General features: G+C 43.0%; 1 protein-coding gene across 1 annotated transcript; it reads right to left on the bottom strand.

Annotated features, from left to right (window-relative positions):
- Positions 1–17,914: 17,914 nt before the first annotated feature.
- On the bottom strand, positions 17,915–20,709 carry LOC146867330 (transcription factor HES-5-like). The gene is made up of 3 exons (XM_085614932.1): positions 20,603–20,709; positions 20,148–20,328; positions 17,915–19,770 (listed from the first exon to the last, which is right to left on the bottom strand). Exons 1-3 carry the CDS (start codon positions 20,663–20,665, stop codon positions 19,550–19,552), a joined length of 465 nt encoding a protein of 154 aa, XP_085471058.1. The 5' UTR covers positions 20,666–20,709; the 3' UTR covers positions 17,915–19,549.
- Between the last annotated feature and the right edge of the window lie 878 nt (positions 20,710–21,587).

The raw sequence follows: 21,587 nt of genomic DNA, 5'->3' as shown, positions 1-21,587 counted from the left end.
AAAAAACCATTGAAATTGCCCCGTTATAGTTAGTTCAGCTAACTATAACTCGCGCGCCCGCAATGCACTGCTGATGACGTCACATATTACATCACTCATGACATGGTCAGTGACATCACTCATGACATCACTGATGACATCTCAAATGACATCACTGATGACCTCACTGATGACATCATCCAGTGAATGTGTGTTTTTCTGAAAATTAAATATGTTTTATATATGTATATCTCAAGGTCGATGGAAGAATAAATGGGTATATTACTGTCTAAATGGATGATTTCTTTTTGAAAAATTGATTGTGTAACTGACTGATTAAGTGTATCATAGTGAATACATGGCTTAGTGAGTAATGTTTAAATATGTAAATATCTGTATCAGTCTCTCACTTTGTGTATGAGTGGCTGCATGGGTTGGTGAGTAGCTACATAGGTGTCTATATAGGATATTAGTTGGTTTTTTGAGTATCAGTATGAGTGTCTGCATGGTTTGGTGGAGGGTATTACGTAGTGCATAGGTGCATGAATGACTGACTCACTGTTTGTATGTGTTTAACACAGCATGTGTGCAGGACTGTATGGGTGGATGAGTGTGTGTATGGGTGTGTTAGTGAGTGAATGACTGTCTCAATAGTGTCTTTATGAGTAACTACATATGTTTTAAACTAGTATATGTGACTATTGGTGTATATAAGTGAGTATATGTGAGAGTGAGAGATTGAAAGAGTTCCTGTATGAATAAGTATGTGTTTCTATAAGTGATTGTTTAAAAGACTAAGTATGTGTAAGTTTCTGTAGAAGTAAGTGTGGTGGTGTGTGTATAACTGTATATGCAAGTAAATGGATGTTTGATTCTTTATTAGCATGAGTGACTATGTGTGTAAGTAACTCTATGGATGAGTGGCATTGTGTGACAGGATGTATAGGTGTATGAGTACATATGATGAGTGAGTACATGTATGAGTGACTGTATTGAACAGTTGGTGAATGAATGGATGTGTATGTGGATCTTAGAATTACTGAAGAGGTTGTTGTTACTGGTATTGGTATGTCAATTCGTTTGTAAATTTTAGTCTCTATTTTTGTATGTGTGTATCAAAAGTTATATTAGGGTGAGAGGAGGTCTGCCACTCTATCACAAGGATGATGTCATCAGTGAGGTCATCAGTGATGTCATTTGAGATGTCATCAGTGATGTCATGAGTGATGTCACTGACCATGTCATGAGTGATGTAATATGTGACGTCATCAGCAGTGCATTGCGGGCGCGCGAGTTATAGTTAGCTGAACTAACTATAACGGGGCAATTTCAATGGTTTTTTACGAGTAAAATGTCCAGCTAACTATAACATGTGTGAAACCTATGGTTTTTTCAGTGAATTTCTAAGGTTTTTTAAATGCTAATTCCTAACTATAACGTGTGTGAAACCCATGGTTTTTTCAGTGAATTTGCAAGGTTTTTTAAATGCTAATTCCTAACTATAACGTGTGTGAAACCCATGGTTTTTTCAGTGAATTTGCAAGGTTTTTTAAATGCTAATTTTTTTTTTTTCTTCTATTTTTTCTAACATATTTTTATTTTAATTTTCTTACCTTTTATAAAGACTATGATTACATTTTTAAAATTCTTTAATATGTTTTTTTTATATATTTTTTAAAATAAACATGTAAAATTTATTTGCAGTACTTTTTTTCTATTTTTTTTTTTATTTTTTTAGTACGCGTACCGTAAGCTCACGGTAAGCGTACGGTTTACGCAACATCCGTAATTTTCCTACGCTGCTTGCGTATAGTTACGCAATTTGCGTAGCCGCGCGTACTCCGCGTGGGACGCGTACGCATGTACGCTACACACGCACGTTACGCGGAAGTGCCGGGAGTGACTGTTATGCGCATGCGCGCAAGCGCGTGTCTTTTTTACGCGCATGCGCACTTTTGCCGTAAGCGTACCGTAAGCGTACCGTAAGCGTACGGTAGGTCATGTGATCATGAAACACAACTTTTGATTGGTTGAAACTACTTTCAGTTCTAGAACTCTCCTACACCACACCCATTCCCCTCATTTCTGCTTGTGATCCCTTGGGAGAAGGAGCTGGTTTGTCTTTGGGATACGATGGCAGAACAGCAGAGCTCTTCTGAGAGTGAGGCTAGCACTAGCAGCACTGTCTTGAGGCAGAGATCGAGGAAACAAAAGCCCTCTTATGTATGGGATTATTTTACTTTTCCTGAAGGCCAGCAAAAGGTAAATGCACCCTTAGTGACTTGTAAGCTGTGTAAGCGTGTACTTTCTAGAGGTAATCCTAACAGGAAGTATTCCTTTGGGAATCACACCATGAAGAGACACCTCCAGGATGTACACAGAAGGACACATGGTCATCTTTTTGGAGGTAACTCTTCAGAAAGACAAGCCAGTACATCCACAACAGCTCAGCCTGGACCATCATCTGCAGGGCTGACTCCTTCTTCTGCAGGTCAGGTGAGCCCTTCATCTGTGGGGGGAGAATCTCCTTTTGCTGGTCCTCTGGAAATCAACCCTCGATTTCGGAAGGTTGATATTCGATGCACATTTTGTCAAGATCTAATTTGCTATAGGGAGACCAGTGTTTCCCTAGTGAACAACAAAATAGATCAGCACATTTGTCGCTTTGAATAATTTTCCCATGCTTCCTTTCCACTGTCCCTGCATGAACACAACGGTTCTTTTAAGAGCCAACCTTATCTTTCATCTTTTTTTTACATATGTTTTTTAAAACTTTTTTTTTTTTTTTACCGTACGCGTACGGTGCGCGTACCTTTTTTTTATTTTTTAAAAAAAACACTAAAAATCAATTATCACATTACAAGGTCCTTGAGAGACTACAATTATTATTATTGACTTACCATACTCACTCAAAAAAATATTTATTCATTTGTTTTTAAAAAAAATAGTTTTAAAAATGGTTCTAGTTTTCGAAAATTTTCTATATCAATCTGAAAAAAAAGAAAAAAGTATTAATATTTTAAAAACAATTTATAATACAGTACACATATTTACATTTTTTTCCAAAAAATATTTTACAGACTGAAACCTGAAAACCCCACTCGCTTGTAAATACTGTGCATGATTATACATGGCAAGCACATGGGTGTGTGCTAAGAGTCTGCTTCTTCTCCCAAAAATTCGCTCCCCCTTTCCATCTAATGCAACTGTGAAATCACCAGAGCAATACGCAATAAATCTCTGCCTATAATTCCTCTCTGCACACAGAGTCATGTTTTCACATTAGTCCCAAAACGAAATTTCTTTGCCAATTTGAAAGCACACTTACTGCTCTTTTTTTTTCGGGGCAAGTGAAAATCACTTTTACAGACTGACACATTATGAAACCACTTTTTTTGATTTTCTTAAATGCACATGTCCAAACTTCTTTTTCAGACCACCTCCATGTGTAACCTGGGTGGCTGCCTACACTCTAGCAAGGGCAACCAGCCTTAGTGATGCTGAATGTATTTGCATTACAGACTGAAACCTGAAAACCCCACTTGCTTGTAAATACTGTGCATGATTATACATGGCAAGCACATGGGTGTGTGCTAAGAGTCTGCTTCTTCCCCCAAAAATTCGCTCCCCCTTTCCATCTAATGCAACTGTGAAATCACCAGAGCAATACGCAATAAATCTCTGCCTATAATTCCTCTCTGCACACAGAGTCATGTTTTAACATTAGTCCCAAAACGAAATTTCTTTGCCAATTTGAAAGCACACTTACTGCTCTTTTTTTTTCGGGGCAAGTGAAAATCACTTTTACAGACTGACACATTATGAAACCACTTTTTTTTTATTTATTTAAATGCACATGTCCAAACTGCTTTTTCAGACCACCACCATGTGTATTCTCGGTGACTGCCTACACTCCAGCAAGGGCAACCAGCCTTAGTGATGCTGAATGTATTTGCATTACAGACTGAAACCTGAAAACCCCACTCGCTTGTAAATACTGTGCATGATTATACATGGCAAGCACATGGGTGTGTGCTAAGAGTCTGCTTCTTCCCCCAAAAATTCGCTCCCCCTTTCCATCTAATGCAACTGTGAAATCACCAGAGCAATACGCAATAAATCTCTGCCTATAATTCCTCTCTGCACACAGAGTCATGTTTTCACATTAGTCCCAAAACGAAATTTCTTTGCCAATTTGAAAGCACACTTACTGCTCTTTTTTTTTCGGGGCAAGTGAAAATCACTTTTACAGACTGACACATTATGAATCCACTTTTTTGATTTTTTTAAATGCACATGTCCAAACTGCTTTTTCAGACCACCTCCATGTGTAACCTGGTTGCTGCCTACATTCCAGCAAGGGCAACCAGCCTTAGTGATGCTGAATGTATTTGCATTACAGACTGAAACCTGAAAACCCCACTCGCTTGTAAATACTGTGCATGATTATACATGGCAAGCACATGGGTGTGTGCTAAGAGTCTGCTTCTTCCCCCAAAAATTCGCTCCCCCTTTCCATCTAATGCAACTGTGAAATCACCAGAGCAATACGCAATAAATCTCTGCCTATAATTCCTCTCTGCACACAGAGTCATGTTTTCACATTAGTCCCAAAACGAAATTTCTTTGCCAATTTGAAAGCACACTTACTGCTCTTTTTTTTTCGGGGCAAGTGAAAATCACTTTTACAGACTGACACATTATGAAACCACTTTTTTTGATTTTCTTAAATGCACATGTCCAAACTTCTTTTTCAGACCACCTCCATGTGTAACCTGGGTGGCTGCCTACACTCTAGCAAGGGCAACCAGGCTTAGTGATGCTGAATGTATTTGCATTACAGACTGAAACCTGAAAACCCCACTTGCTTGTAAATACTGTGCATGATTATACATGGCAAGCACATGGGTGTGTGCTAAGAGTCTGCTTCTTCCCCTAAAAATTCGCTCCCCCTTTCCATCTAATGCAACTGTGAAATCACCAGAGCAATACGCAATACATCTCTGCCTATAATTCCTCTCTGCACACAGAGTCATGTTTTCACATTAGTCCCAAAACGAAATTTCTTTGCCAATTTGAAAGCATACTTACTGCTCTTTTTTTTTCGGGGCAAGTGAAAATCACTTTTACAGACTGACACATTATGAAACCACTTTTTTTTGATTTATTTAAATGCACATGTCCAAACTGCTTTTTCAGACCACCACCATGTGTATTCTCGGTGACTGCCTACACTCCAGCAAGGGCAACCAGCCTTAGTGATGCTGAATGTATTTGCATTACAGACTGAAACCTGAAAACCCCACTCGCTTGTAAATACTGTGCATGATTATACATGGCAAGCACATGGGTGTGTGCTAAGAGTCTGCTTCTTCCCCCAAAAATTCGCTCCCCCTTTCCATCTAATGCAACTGTGAAATCACCAGAGCAATACGCAATAAATCTCTGCCTATAATTCCTCTCTGCACACAGAGTCATGTTTTCACATTAGTCCCAAAACGAAATTTCTTTGCCAATTTGAAAGCACACTTACTGCTCTTTTTTTTTCGGGGCAAGTGAAAATCACTTTTACAGACTGACACATTATGAATCCACTTTTTTGATTTTTTTAAATGCACATGTCCAAACTGCTTTTTCAGACCACCTCCATGTGTAACCTGGGTGGCTGCCTACATTCCAGCAAGGGCAACCAGCCTTAGTGATGCTGAATGTATTTGCATTACAGACTGAAACCTGAAAACCCCACTCGCTTGTAAATACTGTGCATGATTATACATGGCAAGCACATGGGTGTGTGCTAAGAGTCTGCTTCTTCCCCCAAAAATTCGCTCCCCCTTTCCATCTAATGCAACTGTGAAATCACCAGAGCAATACGCAATAAATCTCTGCCTATAATTCCTCTCTGCACACAGAGTTATGTTTTCACATTAGTCCCAAAACGAAATTTATTTGCCAATTTGAAAGCACACTTACTGCTCTTTTTTTTTCGGGGCAAGAGAAAATCACTTTTACAGACTGACACATTATGAAACCACTTTTTTTGATTTATTTAAATGCACATGTCCAAACTGCTTTTTCAGACCACCACCATGTGTATTCTCGGTTACTGCCTACACTCCAGCAAGGGCAACCAGCCTTAGTGATGCTGAATGTATTTGCATTATTGAGTCCAACCTCAAACCCTTAAACTATTCTTTTTTTTTCCAGTACACCTTAATTTATTGTGAAAACATACTCCATATTATTTTACATGTTCCTCACATTTAAATTTCTCCCAAAACAGAAAATGATAAACGCAACTACAACAAAAACAATTTCCATTTCTATTATTCATTTCTTAAGTTACCACATACATCCCCTCTCAAACTGTAAACTCACCTTTAAAATTAGTTAGTTGGGAAAGAAATGTGACACTCAAACAGCAGATTATCAGAGCCAGGATCTCTGTTGTGTTCACCTCTCTCCTCTCAGCAGAACCAGATAATGGCAAACTTTCCCTCTATTTTTCCACACATATACATGTAAGTTTCAAATCTCAGTGCTTCCCCCTTTTTTTCAAATGTAATCACACATTTCTATTGGTTGAAAACCAACCCTTTTCCAAAAGTACCCTTCCCCCAACTTGACTTCTGCCTAGTACCCTTCCCCCAACTTGACTTCTGCCTGCTACCATAGCAACAGCTCATGGAACACTGCTGTGCAGAGTTAGGTCAGAAGTTCGCCAAACAATGTTTCAATTCCACAGAGCAAGAGTGCTTGACTTTTCAAACCTAACAGCAAATCCATAGTACTGTTCTTTGGTAACACATTTTTCTGTACCAATACAAAACATGCTTCTATTAATTTACACATACAGCCTAGTTTTTATTCTAGAATGGTATGAAACAGCCAATCAGTTCTTTTTTTTAAAAAAAAAATATGTATGCCTCCATTTCCAAACTGTCTTTCTTTTCATATTGCCATTCTACTGAAAGACACCTCCTGAGTGCATCCAGTTCTCCTTTGAAGATGTTCACAGTGTGGATTGTAGGGCACAGCTATGTCTTCTGGAGTGATAAGTTTGCAGAGAAAACAGATATGGTGAGAGACCTTGCTTTGCCAAATGTAGACATTAAATGGATTGGTCAGAGAGGGTTAAAGTGGCACCAATTGATGCCATTGGTGAAATCCTTCATACAAATCCAACACCCTGACCTCATAATAGTGCACTGTGGTGGCAATGACCTAGGCACTTTGACTGGGGTAGGTCTGGAAATGCTTATGAAGGACACCTTTGCACAACTGTTTTCACTTTTCCCTAAAACTGCCTTTGTGTTTTCCAACATATGCCAAAGGCAAAAATGGAACTGGTCCAATCATTTCTGTCCACAGATTGACAAAGCAAGAAAGCACGTCAACAAATCTGTTTCTGCTTTCCTCCGTGACTATGGTATGGGTGCCATTTACCACAACAACTTGCGTTACGACATGCAAGACATTTATAGAGGAGATGGTGTGCACTTCACTGATGAAGGGAACAGAGTCTTCCTCTTGAACCTTAGACTCTGCATCGGTACTTACTTGTAGGTACCACTTAAAAATCACTTCATAAACACAACGGCTCTTTTTAGAGCCCCCTAATATCTAAACACTTAAATCTGCATTTCATTTCATTTTTGTATTTTTTTTTTACCGTACGCTTACCGTAAGCTTACCGTACGCGTACCCCGTGATTTTTTTTAAAAATCAATAAATGTTTTTTTTGTACTTTTCTGTCCTTCTTTGACCCCCTTACAAATGTTAGGGGGTCTGTAACTCTCCTCATTGCCCCCTTTTCTTGTTTTCACTCTTTTTTTTCAGAGTGAAATACACAAAATGGCGGCCGCCGCTTCCTGGTTTCGGCCGATTCGAATGTTTACTAAGATCTAAGAGCCAATCAGAATCGCGCTCGCGCACGCCACCGTACGCTTACGGTAAGCGTACGGTAAGCGTACCGTAAGCGGGCTCAGATATATATATTGATTTAAAGGCTATTTTCTCAGAATCTACTGAACAGATTTACACCAAACCTACAAAAGGCACTTCCTTGACCTAGGGACTACCTCTCTGCCAAATTTCGAGTAATTCTGTTCAGCCGTTCGGGCTGTAGCTCGTTCTAAAGGTCCTATGGAAAAATGCATGGGAAAAACGCGTTTTGGGACCCCCCTTTTATCTCAGCCCCCGCTTGACGGATCCCCCCGAGACTTTCAGGGTAGGAGCGGAGCATAGCGCCCCACCTATTTTGAGAAATTCGCGAGGATTCATCGACCGGCGCCAAAGTTATTCAAAATAGAATGTTGCGGATTTCCTATGGAAAAGGGGTCCTAACTATAACTACCTACTGGCGACCGCCAGTAGGTAATATATATATTATCTACTGGCGGTCGCCAGTGGATAGTTATAGTTAGGACCGTGTTTCCATAGGAAATCCGCAACATTCTATTTGGAATAACTTTGGCGCCGATTGACGAATCCTCGCGAAATTCTCAAAATAGGTGGGGCGCTCTGCTCCGCACCTTCCCCGAAAGTCTCGGGGGGATTCGTCAAGCGGGGGCTGAGAAAAAGGGGGGGTCCCAAAACGCGTTTTCCCCATGCATTTTTCCATAGGACCTTTAGTCCGAGCTACAGCCCGAACGGCTGAACAGAATTACTTGAAATTTGGCAGAGAGGTAGCCCTCAGGTCAGGGATGTGCCTTTTGAAGGTCTTGTGTAAATCTGTTTAGTATTTCCTGAGAAAATAGCATGTAAATCAATATATATATCTATAGGCGCGCTCCGAGCGCGTACCGTAAGCTTACCGTACGCGCACGCCGCCGTGCACGAGCGCGATTCTGATTGGTTGTTAGATCTTAGTAAACATTCGAATCGGTCGAAACCAGGAAGTGTCGGCCGCCATTTTGTCTCTCGCACTGTGAGGGGGGTGAAAAACAAAGGTGGATAACGTGAAAAGGGGGCAGGCTGGACAGTTCCTGACCCCCTAGCCTTGGTCAGGGGGTCCCAGAAGGACCCCAAGGGCAAAAATGTATTGTAATTTTTTTTCGAAAAATCGCGGGGTGAGCGTAGCGTACGCGCACGGCGCAAACGGAAAATTCCGCGAACTTCGCTTAACGATTACGCGTACCGTGCGCGCAAGGCAAAAAAAAAAAATTCAAAAGAAAGCTTAAAAAAAAATAAAAAAAATTGTGAGGTAAGGTTGGCTCTTAAAAGAGCCGTTGGGTTAATACAGGGATAGAGGAAAGAAAGAATGGGAATATTATGAGCATCTACAAACATGCTGGTCTATCTTATTGTTAATAAGGGAAACACTGGTCTCCCCAAAAACAATAAGACCACAACATGTTGTACACCTCATTGAAACCCTCCGAAATCGAGGGTTAATGTCCACAGGAGCAGAAGAAGGTGATGCTCCCACCTCAGAGGAAGGGCTCAGCTGAGCTGCCGATGATGTACTCGGCTGAGCTTCTGAGGTTGGGCTCTGGTGACTTACTGAAGAGTTTTCTCCAGTATGTCGAGCAAAGGTCCTGGGATGTTTATCCCTAAGGTGTCTCATCATAGAGTGATTTCCAAAGGAATACTTCTTCCTTGGATTTCCTCTAGATAAAACACGGTCACAAAGTGTGCAAGTGACCAATGGAGCATTGACCTTTTTCTCCCCCTCTGGAAAAGTAAAATACTCCCATACAAAAGAATTCTTTTGTTTCCTCCTTCTCTGGATGATGGTGGTGCTGCTAGCCTCACTCTCAGAAGAGGTCTGCTGTTCTGCCATTGTATCTCAATGTCAATCCAGCTCCTTCTCCTAGGGGATCTCAAGCAGTAATGAGGGGAATGGGTGTGGTGTTGGAAGTTTCTGGAACTGAAAGTAGTTTAAACCAATGAAAAGTGTTCTTTGTGGGTCACATGACCTACCGTGCGCGCTCCGTAAGCTTACGGTACGCGCTCGTAAACAAGTACGCATGCGCAAACGTAACGCTTATGGAGCGCTTACGGGGCGCGTACGTATGACGCACTCACGCATGCGCATTACACGCACCCGCGTAACCGCGACGTTGGTTCCGCGCAACGCGAATGCGCGTACGCGTTGCCGAAAAAGTACGCATGCGTACGTACATCACGTACGTATCACGTAAGCGCACCGTACTTATGACGTACGGAGCGCGTAGCGTCAGCTTACCGTATGCGCACGGCAAAAAATGCATAAAAAAAAAACTTACATTTAAAAAACCGTACAAATTCACTGAAAAAACCATAGGTTACACACACGTTATAGTTAGGAATTAGCATTTAAAAAACCTTGCAAATTCACTGAAAAAACCCTAGGTTTCACACATGTTATAGTTAGCTGGACATTTCATTCGTGAAAAACCAATTAAATTCCCCCGTTATAGTTAGTGCAGGCAACTATAACTCACGCGACCGCAATCCTCTGCTGATGACGTCAGATATTACATCACTGATTACATATGTGTCTTTCTGAAAAATAAATATTTGTAATATATGTATAGCTAAAGATTAATGGAAGAAGACATGGGTAAATAGGTGTCTAAATACAGTGATGTAATATCTGACGTCATCAGCAGAGGATTGTGGTCGCGTGAGTTATAGTTGCCTGCACTAACTATAACGGGGGAATTTCATTGGTTTTTCACAAATGAAATGTCCAGCTAACTATAACATGTGTGAAACCTATGGTTTTTTCAGTGAATATATATATATATATATATATATATAAAAATATATATATATGTATATACATATATATATATCTATCTATATATGTATATATATAGATATATATATTACCTACTGGCGGTCGCCAGTAGGTAGTTATAGTTAGGACCCATTTTCCATAGGAAATCCGCAACATTCTATTCCCAATAACTTTGGCGCTGGTTGACGAATCTTCGCGAAATTTTTCAAAACTTTTGACCAGCTCCGGTCCGCTCCTATCCTGAAAGTCTTTGGGTGATTCATCAGGCGGGGGCCGAGAAAAAGGGGGTCCCAAAACGTATTTTGCCCATGCAATTTTCCATAGGAAACTTTAGTCGCAGCTAGAGCCCGAACTGCTGAACGGAATTACACCAAATTTGGCAAAAAGGTAGCCCTTGGTTCAGAGTCGTGCCTTTTGGTTAAATGGTGTAAATCCGTTCAGTAGTTCCTGAGAAAATCAAAAGTAAAATCACATATATATCTGGGCGGAGCCTAAAAACACATCTCATCGTGAGATCTGATTGGCTGTCAGCACTTCATCCAAGAAGTGTTGGCAGCCATCTTGGGACCAATATACATGATAACACCTCATTAAAAAGCATTGCAGTTAACAGAAGGTTTTAAGACTTTAGTTACATTATAAATCATTTGTTGATGGTACCATACTCATTTTAGGAATTGTGGTGTGTTCTAAGGTGATTTTACCATGTGAAAACCCCTTCTGCTGGGATATCATGAATCATGTTTGAGAGAAAACTATGTTCTCATGCTTTTCCCACAGAGGTTTGAAAGGTGATCTATAAGCTAAACTGAGAGCATATTTTCTGTAAATTCACATTATCTTTCGCAGTCATGTGAGAATGAAGTCTGACATTCTCGGTAAAACATGTACATCCAACAAGGGCGGAGACTGTCAGTTGATTCCTTTGTGTTCTACTGCAGCTTCCCAGAGTGTTCTAAAGAAAAACTAGAGCGCTAACAGTCCTACTTATGACAAACATATTGCACACCTGAAGCCATCTTGATTGGAATAAAGTGGTAACTCTTAAAACATTTAATTTAAAAAGGAACAAAATGAGGGGGTTCATTTTGCCATAGAATGTGTGATTAGTGCTGCAGAAAGAAAAATTAGGGCACATTTTGAGTGACTTATCAAATCCTCTTCTATTTCATTAAACAATTCTGACATGCAGACTGAAACATGCACTTTCAATACCCGCAGCAGACTGCCCTGGTGAGCAGTAGCTTTACTACAGTGATCTAATTGGCAACTAGAGTGCAAACATTCAGAATTTATGACAAATGTGTGACACATCTGAATGCCTTCTTGATGGAATCAAAGTAAAAAACTGAAAGTATTTCCTACTGAGGAGACTGTAGTAAATGAGGAAATTAGGAAACTTCATAACAAATTAGTTTCCCAAGATGGCCACCAAAGACAAAAGAGCCCAAATGTAGCACAAATATCACCCAGATGTAGCCCAAGTGTAGCCCAATGACATAATGTCCCAGAGTGTTCTAAAGAACAACTAGAGCGCTAAGAGTCTTACTTATGACAAAAGTATGGCACACCTGAAGCCATGTTGATTGGAATAAAGTGGTAACACTTAAAACATTTAATTTGCTAAGGAACAAAATGAGGGGGTTCATTTTGCCATAGAAATTATGATTAGTGCTGCAGAAAGAAAAATTAGGGCACATTTTGACTTCTCAAATCCTCTTCTATTTCATTAAAATATTCTGACATGCAGACTGAAACATGCACTTTGAATACCAGCAGCAGACTTCCCTGGCGAGCAGTAGCTTTACTACAGTGATCTAATGAGCAACTAGAGTGCTAACATTCAGAATTTATGGCAAATGTGTGACATATCTGAATACCTTCTTGATGGAACCAAAGTAAAAAACTGAAAGTATTTCCTACTGAGGAGACTGCAGTAAATGAGGAAATTAGGAAACTTCACAACAAATAAATCTCCCCAGATGGCCACCAGACACAAAAGAGCCCAAATGCAGCACAAATATCACCAAGATGTGGCCCACATATAGCCCAATGACAGAAGTGTGCAAAACACTTTTTAGTTTTTGTGTTTTTGCAGTTTTATATAGTGCAGACTTGTCAGGTATTGGAGTGCTTTACGTGAGCATTGGTTACATCACACAAGAACAAATTCATTTTGGTTGTAGACATGGGGAGATTAAGTGATTTGACCAGAATCACAGAATGTTGAGCTGAAGCAGAAACTCCAACCTGGTTACCCAGTTGCAAAGTCTGCAGCTCTGGAAGTAACACCACATCCTCTCCCCTAAGTGCAACATTTAATCAAGTGGCCAAGTGGATAAAAAAAATAAAGTTAACAAATAATTTAAAAGCGCTTCGTCGCTATTTGAAAACTCAGAAAATATGTCCTCATTTTAGTTTTTTAGAGCACTAACCATAATTTTGATGCAAATAAGATCCTCTCATATATGTAATTTCTAAAGGAAATGCTCTAGGTATTACAGTTTTGGTTACATCAAGATGACGTCAGGCGTTCCACACTTTTGTAATAAATATAGAATGTTAGCAATCTAGTTGTTCATTAGGATACGGTTGAGAGGCAGAGGCCAGGGTCACGGACTCTGAAAATTGAAGGCAGGTAGGAGGGTGCAGAGGCAACAATTTGACCACACTGGGCAGGCAGGAAGGGCAGTGGCAGCACAACAGACTATGGAGGGCAGTGGAAAGGGGGGCAGGGGCAACAAACCAACAGTACAGGACTGGCAAGAGAGGCTGTGGCAATATAATAGACCATTGTGGTAGCACAACCATACATGCCAACAGACCCGATTCAGCCAGGAAACACCCAATGTTTTTAAACTCAAATGGGCTTTATTTGATCTGTCTCCTGTCTACAATCTCCTCTTTTTCAATGTAACTCAAAGGGGAAAATCAATACCCCAGTTTTTTTTCAAAATCTCCCTCTTACCAAGTTCAAAATGTTCACAAGTATGGTACATTGGATCATGGAAGGCAGGAGGAATTGGGGTAGGGACATGGACTCGGATAACAGAGGAAAGGAGGGACATGGAGAGGTGCACCAAACTGACCCTACAGGGCAGGCATCAGGGTTTGCAGCAGCACAATACACAACACAGGGCATGCGGGACGGGAGTGCAGGACAACAATCCATAGAAAGCAATAGGGAGGGGACAGGCCCATGCACATGGACAACAGAGAACAGAGGGGAAAGAGGCAATGGTAGCTAGCTGACCATAATGGACAGACAGGAGAGAAAGCTGCAGCATAACAGACCATAATGGGCAGGAGGGACCGATCAGGGACATTACAATGTAACAGACAAGCCAGGAGGGAGGGAATAGGGGTCTGCACATGGAAACAGAGGGCTGGGGGCAAGGGGGCAGGGCAGGAGCAGCAAGATGACCATGGAGGTCAGGCAGGATGGGCACTAGAAGCAAGACACACCATGGAGAGCAACAGTGAGACTATGGTGGCATACACACAGACAATGGGGGGAAGGTGGGAGGGGGTCAGGGGCAGCTAGCTGACCACACAGGGAAGGTGGGAGGTGCCGTGGCAGCACAGAAGACCATGCATGGCAAGCAGGAGGGTTAGTGGAAGCACAATGGCTATGATGGGAAAGAAGGAGGGTTCAGGGGCATGCACAAAGGACCATGGAGGATAGAAGGGAAGGTCAGGGCCTGGGCACAGACAAGAGAGTTCAGGGGAAGGGGCCTCACAACAGACCACATGGGGCAGGCAGGATGAGCAGTTGCAGCACAACAGACCAGGGAGGGCAGAAGGGTGTGGCAGTTAAATGGACCATGGAGGACAGGAGGAAGGGGATAGGGGCATGGAATGTGGACAGGCAGGGTGGAGGTGGCAGGGACAGGTTACAGTCATCTGACAATGCTAGGCAGGTGGGAGGGGAGTGGCAGCTCAACAGAACACTCAGAGTAGATAGGAGTGGCATGTCCATGGAACATGGTGGGCAAAAAGGATGGAGCAGGGGCATGAACAAAGACATCGGAGGGCAGGGGGAAGGAGAATAGGGGCAGCAAGCTAAGCACAGAGGCTCAGCAGGAGGTCAATGATGGGGCATAGAATTGGGCAATGGAGGGCAGGAGGAGTGGACTGGTACATCATGCTAAATGGAGGGCAGTGGCAGCATATCAGACCATGCATGGCAGGAGGGAGGAGGCTAGTCCATGGATTCAGACAACAGAGGATAGGGAGGAGGTGGATGGGGCAGCAAGCTAACTGTTCAGAGAAGGCAAGAAGGCCAGTGGCAGAACAACGGTCACACAGTTGGTATTGGTAGAGCAGTGAAGATGCCTTGCCTGGCCAGCATGAATTGGAGTTGGGCCAGCCGTCCACTGCGAGGAGGGAGGGAGCAGAACCTTGTTTATTGCCCACATCACTTCATGTTCCAAGGGGAGTGAAAACTCTGGCCCGCAGTAGCAGCATCTCTCGTGGTGAGGCCTCACTGTCATACCCCAAGGCCAGGGCGGAAGCTCCCACCACATACTGTGACTGCTGGGTTTGGCCCATTGTCATTCTATATGTGACAATGGGCCACGATAATCTGTGCTGGGCTGCACAGAGGCTGCACCGGCCTCTTGAATTCGGATCAGAAGAGCCAGCCCGACCAACGATGGGGGGGAAAAAACGGCTCACATCAAGTCTCGGGCACTGGGCCTCAGGTACGGGCCGAATGCCCGCTCAAGGCTCATGTTTGGGTGGGCCTGGCCTATCCGGCCGACCCACTAGAACCAGGCCTGGTGCCAAGCCTCGTGGGCTTGCCCCTGCTGTGGCCCGAGAGACAAGGAGAAGTCCCGGCTGAAGTTAGCCAAACTCAAAAGTTGGCAGCCACACAGCTAGAAGCTCTGGCATCATCAAAGCGCCTCCTTCTTCTCTGGTGTCAGAACTTACTGGTTTGTGACATCCAAGCTTCTTGGACACTTCAAGAGATGTCAGATCTCCCAGGGGACGGCTGGGTGTAGTGTGTGTGTTGGTGTGTGTGTGCTTTGTGGGGGTGGAGGGACACACTCTCAACCCTTGACATCTGAGATCAGTAGGTGCACTTCGATGCCATGTCCCAGAGTGTAAAGCAAACTCTTTCACATATGACTGGAGCCCCAAGTCTGATATATTGTATTGCATTGTATTGTATTGCAATGTTTAAATAGCACTTACTAAAAAAGCTTGCCTACAGGCAACTTTGTAAGGCATGTGGCTGGAAGAGTGTTGACTTTGTTTTGATACTAGAAGCCAATGCAGCACAAATTATACCACAGGTTGACTTGTGGAGGGGAGTCAGTCTGTGCCCCGCCCCCGTTAGCTCTTAAGTGCAGTCCCGTTAGAATAATAAGAGAGTCCATGGGTGAAAGTCCCTTTGTACAAGCTTAGACCATGGAAATAAAAAGTGCTGCATGCAACACCTCGAGCCTGAAGCATGCCCATGCACACTGTGCCACCCACACTTCCACCAGCCCTCAGTGTGATCAGTGCCCTGCCCTCCTCTCTGTGACGTCAGAATTCCCTTGTGCATAAGTGTGTCCTGCAGGAATGTGTCAGATCTCCCAGCTGTGTGTGGAGCACACTCACAATCTTACACGAGACAACAATCACCTTAACTCTGACAAAAGGGTCCCTGAGTGGTGAAGCAAAATCTCACACATTGTGCTCAGAGATGTTTTAAGGCATGGGCAAAGTGGACTCTGGCCCAGGGCCCCGGCCTTTCAGGGGGGCCCTGATAGAGACAGCTCTGTTCTGCAGAGTTTTGACCTGATGGCCTTGAATAATCATTAAACAGATTATTTCAAATAACATTTTCCTTCAATTTAGAATATATTATTTTTTTTGCATGCGTTTACAATGCATACCATAACAACGCGGTTGTTACAACGACCGCGTTGTTATTTTGCATACCCTTACAAAGCAAGTCGGGACAACGACTTGCTTTTAGGGGTGCTGGATGTTGGAATAGTATAATTTACTATTCCAACTCCAGTCTTTGCGGACACTAGGGAAGGTGTTGGATTTTAAATCCAACACCTTCTGCCCCCTAACGCAAGTCGTTGTTCCGACTTGCGTTGTAATGGTATGCGAAATAACAACGCGGTCGTTGTAATGACTGCATTGTTATGTCATGCGTTGTTTAGCATGCGAACTAAACGCTGTTTACCTTCAATTTATTTCTAATGTGGGTGATGTGTGAGAATCTATTATAGACATTTTGCAGAGACATTTTGGGGCAGATTTACCAGAAAGTGATGCATCTATAGAGATGCATCACTTTCCTTGCGCCACCCTAAAAAATGCTTGCGCCACCATGGATGCGCCGTATTTACAATACAGCGCACCATGGCGGAAGGATTGACAGATGCGTCAGAACTTCTGACACATCTGTTGGGGCAAAAGTCATGCATTGCTGGAGTCGTGTCGCAAGCACGACGCAACTCCAGCAATGCATTTTGTGGCCTATTCCCACAACACTGCGTCACTCCTTACGCTTGCTTCAAGCAGGCGTAAGGTTTTGCCGCAGTGCAGTCCTAAAAGTGATGCAGTGAAATCTTGTAGATTTCACTGCGTCACTTTTATGAGGCTTTCCTGCGTGGGAACGCCCCACTGCATACATTATACCTGACGCAGGTATAATGTGACGCAGGGCTTTACAATGTGACACATCTCCCTAGATGTGTCACGTTGTAAATAGGGAGCATTGTATGCACCACCATTGCGTCAAAAAAAGTGATGCAATAGCGGCGCAATGGGCTTGTAAATCTGCCCCTTTGTGTTTATGTTTCATCGAGCGTGCATAAAAAAAGTTTCTTTTAAGTCAAAACAGGACCTGACATATGAGAAATGCTGTGCTACAGCATTGAAAACACACACGACTATTTCTGAATATTAGTTGTAAACACACTTAGGATTTGGATGAAAGAGCTGAAATTTGATAATAAATTCAAAGCTGTTCCAAACAGGGGCCCACAAAATACCTTCGGCCCTGGGCCCCCAAATTCCTTAAGATGTCCCTGATTGTGCTCGGAGCTCTCTCACACATCAGAATAATAACTTGTTTGATACGGTGCTTCACACCACTCGTTATTACTCTTACCAATGTATGACACTCAGTGGGCCAATTGAACATAAAACTCAGCCATCGAAATCAAAACATTGCCAAAGCTGTTAATACTGAAAGTCTCTTTATTGAGCTCTGTCATTGAACAGGTCACATTTCCACAGATTGCAACAAGTCCCTCCATAAAGCAGGAACAGGAAAAAATCACATGACATACACAATGTCACAGACATGTCACAGTTGAGACAAGAGGATAAACACAAGACATTCTTAAATCTGACACAGTGAATGTCTTCATCAGAGGACGAAGTACTGAGTTTCATCCTGTAAACGAATGAATTTCCACTGATAATCACAGCCCTACAAATATTGTAGAAGACTCGAAAGTAGTACATACTCAGTCACTGAGTTACAAATCCATGGCAGGGAGTTCACTACACTGAACATCTTTATAAAAGAGAACACAGCTTTGTGTAACTTACACGTATAGTGCCAAGACTTCCAAAATGAAGACTCAGCACTAGTGATAATCGCTCCTCATGTTCATTCATTAACAATAAATGCTGTACTGAGGAGAATACAGAATACATGTGCACATTGTCACATACACCATTCAGAGAGTGGTCGCACATCTCCAAAAGTACAGAACTACACTTTGCCTTCATAGAAGGCAGCGATTTTACTCATACATTTTCAATCGAAAATACAGATATATCAGCACTAATATTTAAAATGTACCCAGTGTTAGAATTTTAGAATACTTGTTGAATGAACACACTGTAACATACATTTTACAGGTGCAATGCATGTTTCTAAAAGTACAGAAACCGACTCGGCCTTCATAGAAGGGAAACTATTCTCTCGATACATTGTCAATTGACAATACATGTATATCAAAATTGACATTATAAGCCCAACATCAATCAACGGACTCAGTAATTCATAATCATGAAATATGTAAATGTTAACAAAGTGTATGTTAAACACATACTGAAGGCTCACCAGGACTCTGAGCCCAGCCGTGTGTGTGACTGTTGCAGATGTATAGATTCACTCTGCAGGCAGCGTCTATGCTACAGAGGTACAATATTCACATCTGTACGACCTTTCATGATATAATAATCATACACGGCTGGCTGTGCGGGGATATAACAGTCTCACACTGCTCATCACGTATATATAATATGACACACTGACCATCCTACAAGGATATAAGATTTGCACACTGTCCATATGCTCACACTGTCCATGATATGAGGATATGATAGTCACACACTGTCCATTATATATACATATCAGGGTACAATAATCTAACGCTGCCCATGGTTCTGGAATATAATATCCGCACAAAGGCCATGCTACATGGTTATACCATTCACACTCCCCTTCTTATGTAGATATAATATTCACACACTGCCCAGCCTATGAGGATATACACTGTCCATCACATGAGGATGTAAATATCCATACATTGTGGAGATACAACATCCAGACCGCCCATCCAATAAGGAGGATTCGCAGACTTCCCCGTCTCTTTGATCGAATATACTCGTGCTGCCCATCCTATAATGAGGTAATCTTAAAACTGTCCATCCTATGAGGATATACAGTCACTCGTCTCGTCACTCGGCTCCTTGAAGTGCAGTAAACTCCCCCCACACAGCAGGGCCCGCTCCAAACACGAGAATGAATATTCTCCCTCAGAGGGGACCGAGGCCTCGAAAGAAGTCCGAAGAAGAGTCCAGGCCGCAGTCCCCGCGTTACCAGGGTCTCCACGGGGCTCTGGGGCTGTCCTGGGCGGGCTCTTTAGTGCTGCTGGGACAGGACGGAGGCCGAGAAGGACACACCGCCTCTGCTGCAGCCGCAGGTCTATGGAGGGCCCGCAGCAGCTTCATCCGGGTCTCTGTGGGGGCTCCGTGGAGGGAGAGGAAGTGCAGAGAGTCCTGGAGGCACCTGGAGTAACCTTCACTGGAGGCCGCGGCTGCAGAGAGAGACGAGGGGTTAATGTTTGTACAGTCTCACACCAGGAAGTGACAACGCAGAATAATCTTAGCAGTGCGCGTGACATGATCGGTTGACTGAAGTGCTGTGTGTGTGTCCTCATTGAGGCACTCCTTGTATAACAAGCAGTGTGCGACTAACTCCAGTTACGCCTCTACACTCTGAAGAGCTAACCTCAGCCCCCCCCCCCCCCCCCCCACACACACACATGACTGCAGCCTGCTGGTTCAACCAATCAATAACTAGAGAAAACATAACCCACTCCACTCTTGCCCTACACCACTTTTACCACATGTACCCGTAACCAGACTTCACACTTTACCACATAAAAAGCAAACTCATGTCACGAGCTCTCACCTGGTGCCGGTGTCTGCACGCGCTGGGCCAGGTACGTCACGGCCATTTCCAGGATATCCGCTTTCTCTGCTTTGGGCGGAAGTTCATGTTCCTCAAACTCTCTCTGCAGTAACATCCTCAGCTGTTCGATGCTGCTGTTGATGCGATCTCTCCTCAGCTTCTCCACCGCTGGCTTCCTCAGCTGCAGAGACAAAATATGGATTCGTTATTGTATTGGAACAAACTTGGAAACGTGCTAAAGGCAAATGCAGCTCATAATATATTTTTAAGTTTATCATAAAAAAACTTCAACTAACTAATGTTAATGTAAAACTAAGGTGATGTTAAAAGATGAATAGCCACATCGCTTTTTGGTGCACTATATGAAGTGCATTTAGTCGCTTTAAATCTCGTATTATGTCTATAAAAACATATGTGAATACATATAGCTTAAATATTAATGTCCAGACTCTTACCTTTCTAATGTGTCTCTCCTCGCGCTCCTCTTCATATTTCCTCTCTGTGCTGAAAGGCGCCATCTTGCCCGGTGTGGGGTGAAGAGCGGGGTCTCTGCAGTGAACCCTCAGTGATCGGTATCTGAAGAGCTCGCTCCCTCCTGCCCTATTTATCCCCCTTCGCCTGCAGGGTAATGTGTGGGTCTGGGGCTGGAGAGAGGTTCCCACACTCAGCAGCCAATCAGAGAGCAGCAGGGACAATGGAAGTGTGGCTCATTACAGGGTGGGAGGGGTGGGGGACATCTGGGGCCGGATACAAAGGATCAGAGTGTGGGAAAGAGCTGCCCACTAAAGTGATATGAGCCCCGACATCTGCCAGGAGCTAAGCAGTGTCAATAACATTAAATACGGGCGGGTGTGGCCTCAGCACTGAAAAAGCACGAATGAGCGGGCCCCTGAGAGAACTCATTAAAGCCCATCATTTTTTGTATATTTTGTGAAAGTACGGTTCTATTCAAACCTGTCGATGGCCACTATGAAGAGCACGCATAGGGAATGCTTTTTTGTTTTGTAAAATATTTACCATCAATTATTAGTAAAAGTCATAGGAAATGCTGCTTTCATAACTTGAATTTCGTCCCCAGCCTGGCGGGAAAGTTCAACGTGCAGCGAACATGAGCGTGAGGTAAAATAAGCAATGCGCCTTTCAGTGACGCGTGTAACACCCGCTCTGCACCAGCACCTGCGTGGAGCTGTCCAGTGCTGAAAGCGCCCACACTGGCCGCAGCACTAGATTCAGGCACATAGGTAAAGCTCTGCATTGATGTGGTGTTTTTTTTTCGAAGTAATGCAGCAGCTCCTTGTCCAGTTCATGGCAGACACCTCTTACAATGTTTGTAAAATACTGTATTGAATAAGTTGCTGCTCTTCAGCCTGGGTTCCCATCTCCACGTGCCCTGTTTCTTTTGCTATAAAGACTCACTGCACCCCAGGTGTGATCCGAATG

This window comes from Triturus cristatus, chromosome 1_2, assembly GCF_964204655.1.
Source record: "Triturus cristatus chromosome 1_2, aTriCri1.1, whole genome shotgun sequence".
NCBI lineage: Eukaryota > Metazoa > Chordata > Amphibia > Caudata > Salamandridae > Triturus > Triturus cristatus.
The sequence above is the reverse complement of the archived record's forward strand: the minus strand, read 5'-3'. Positions and strand labels throughout refer to the sequence as shown.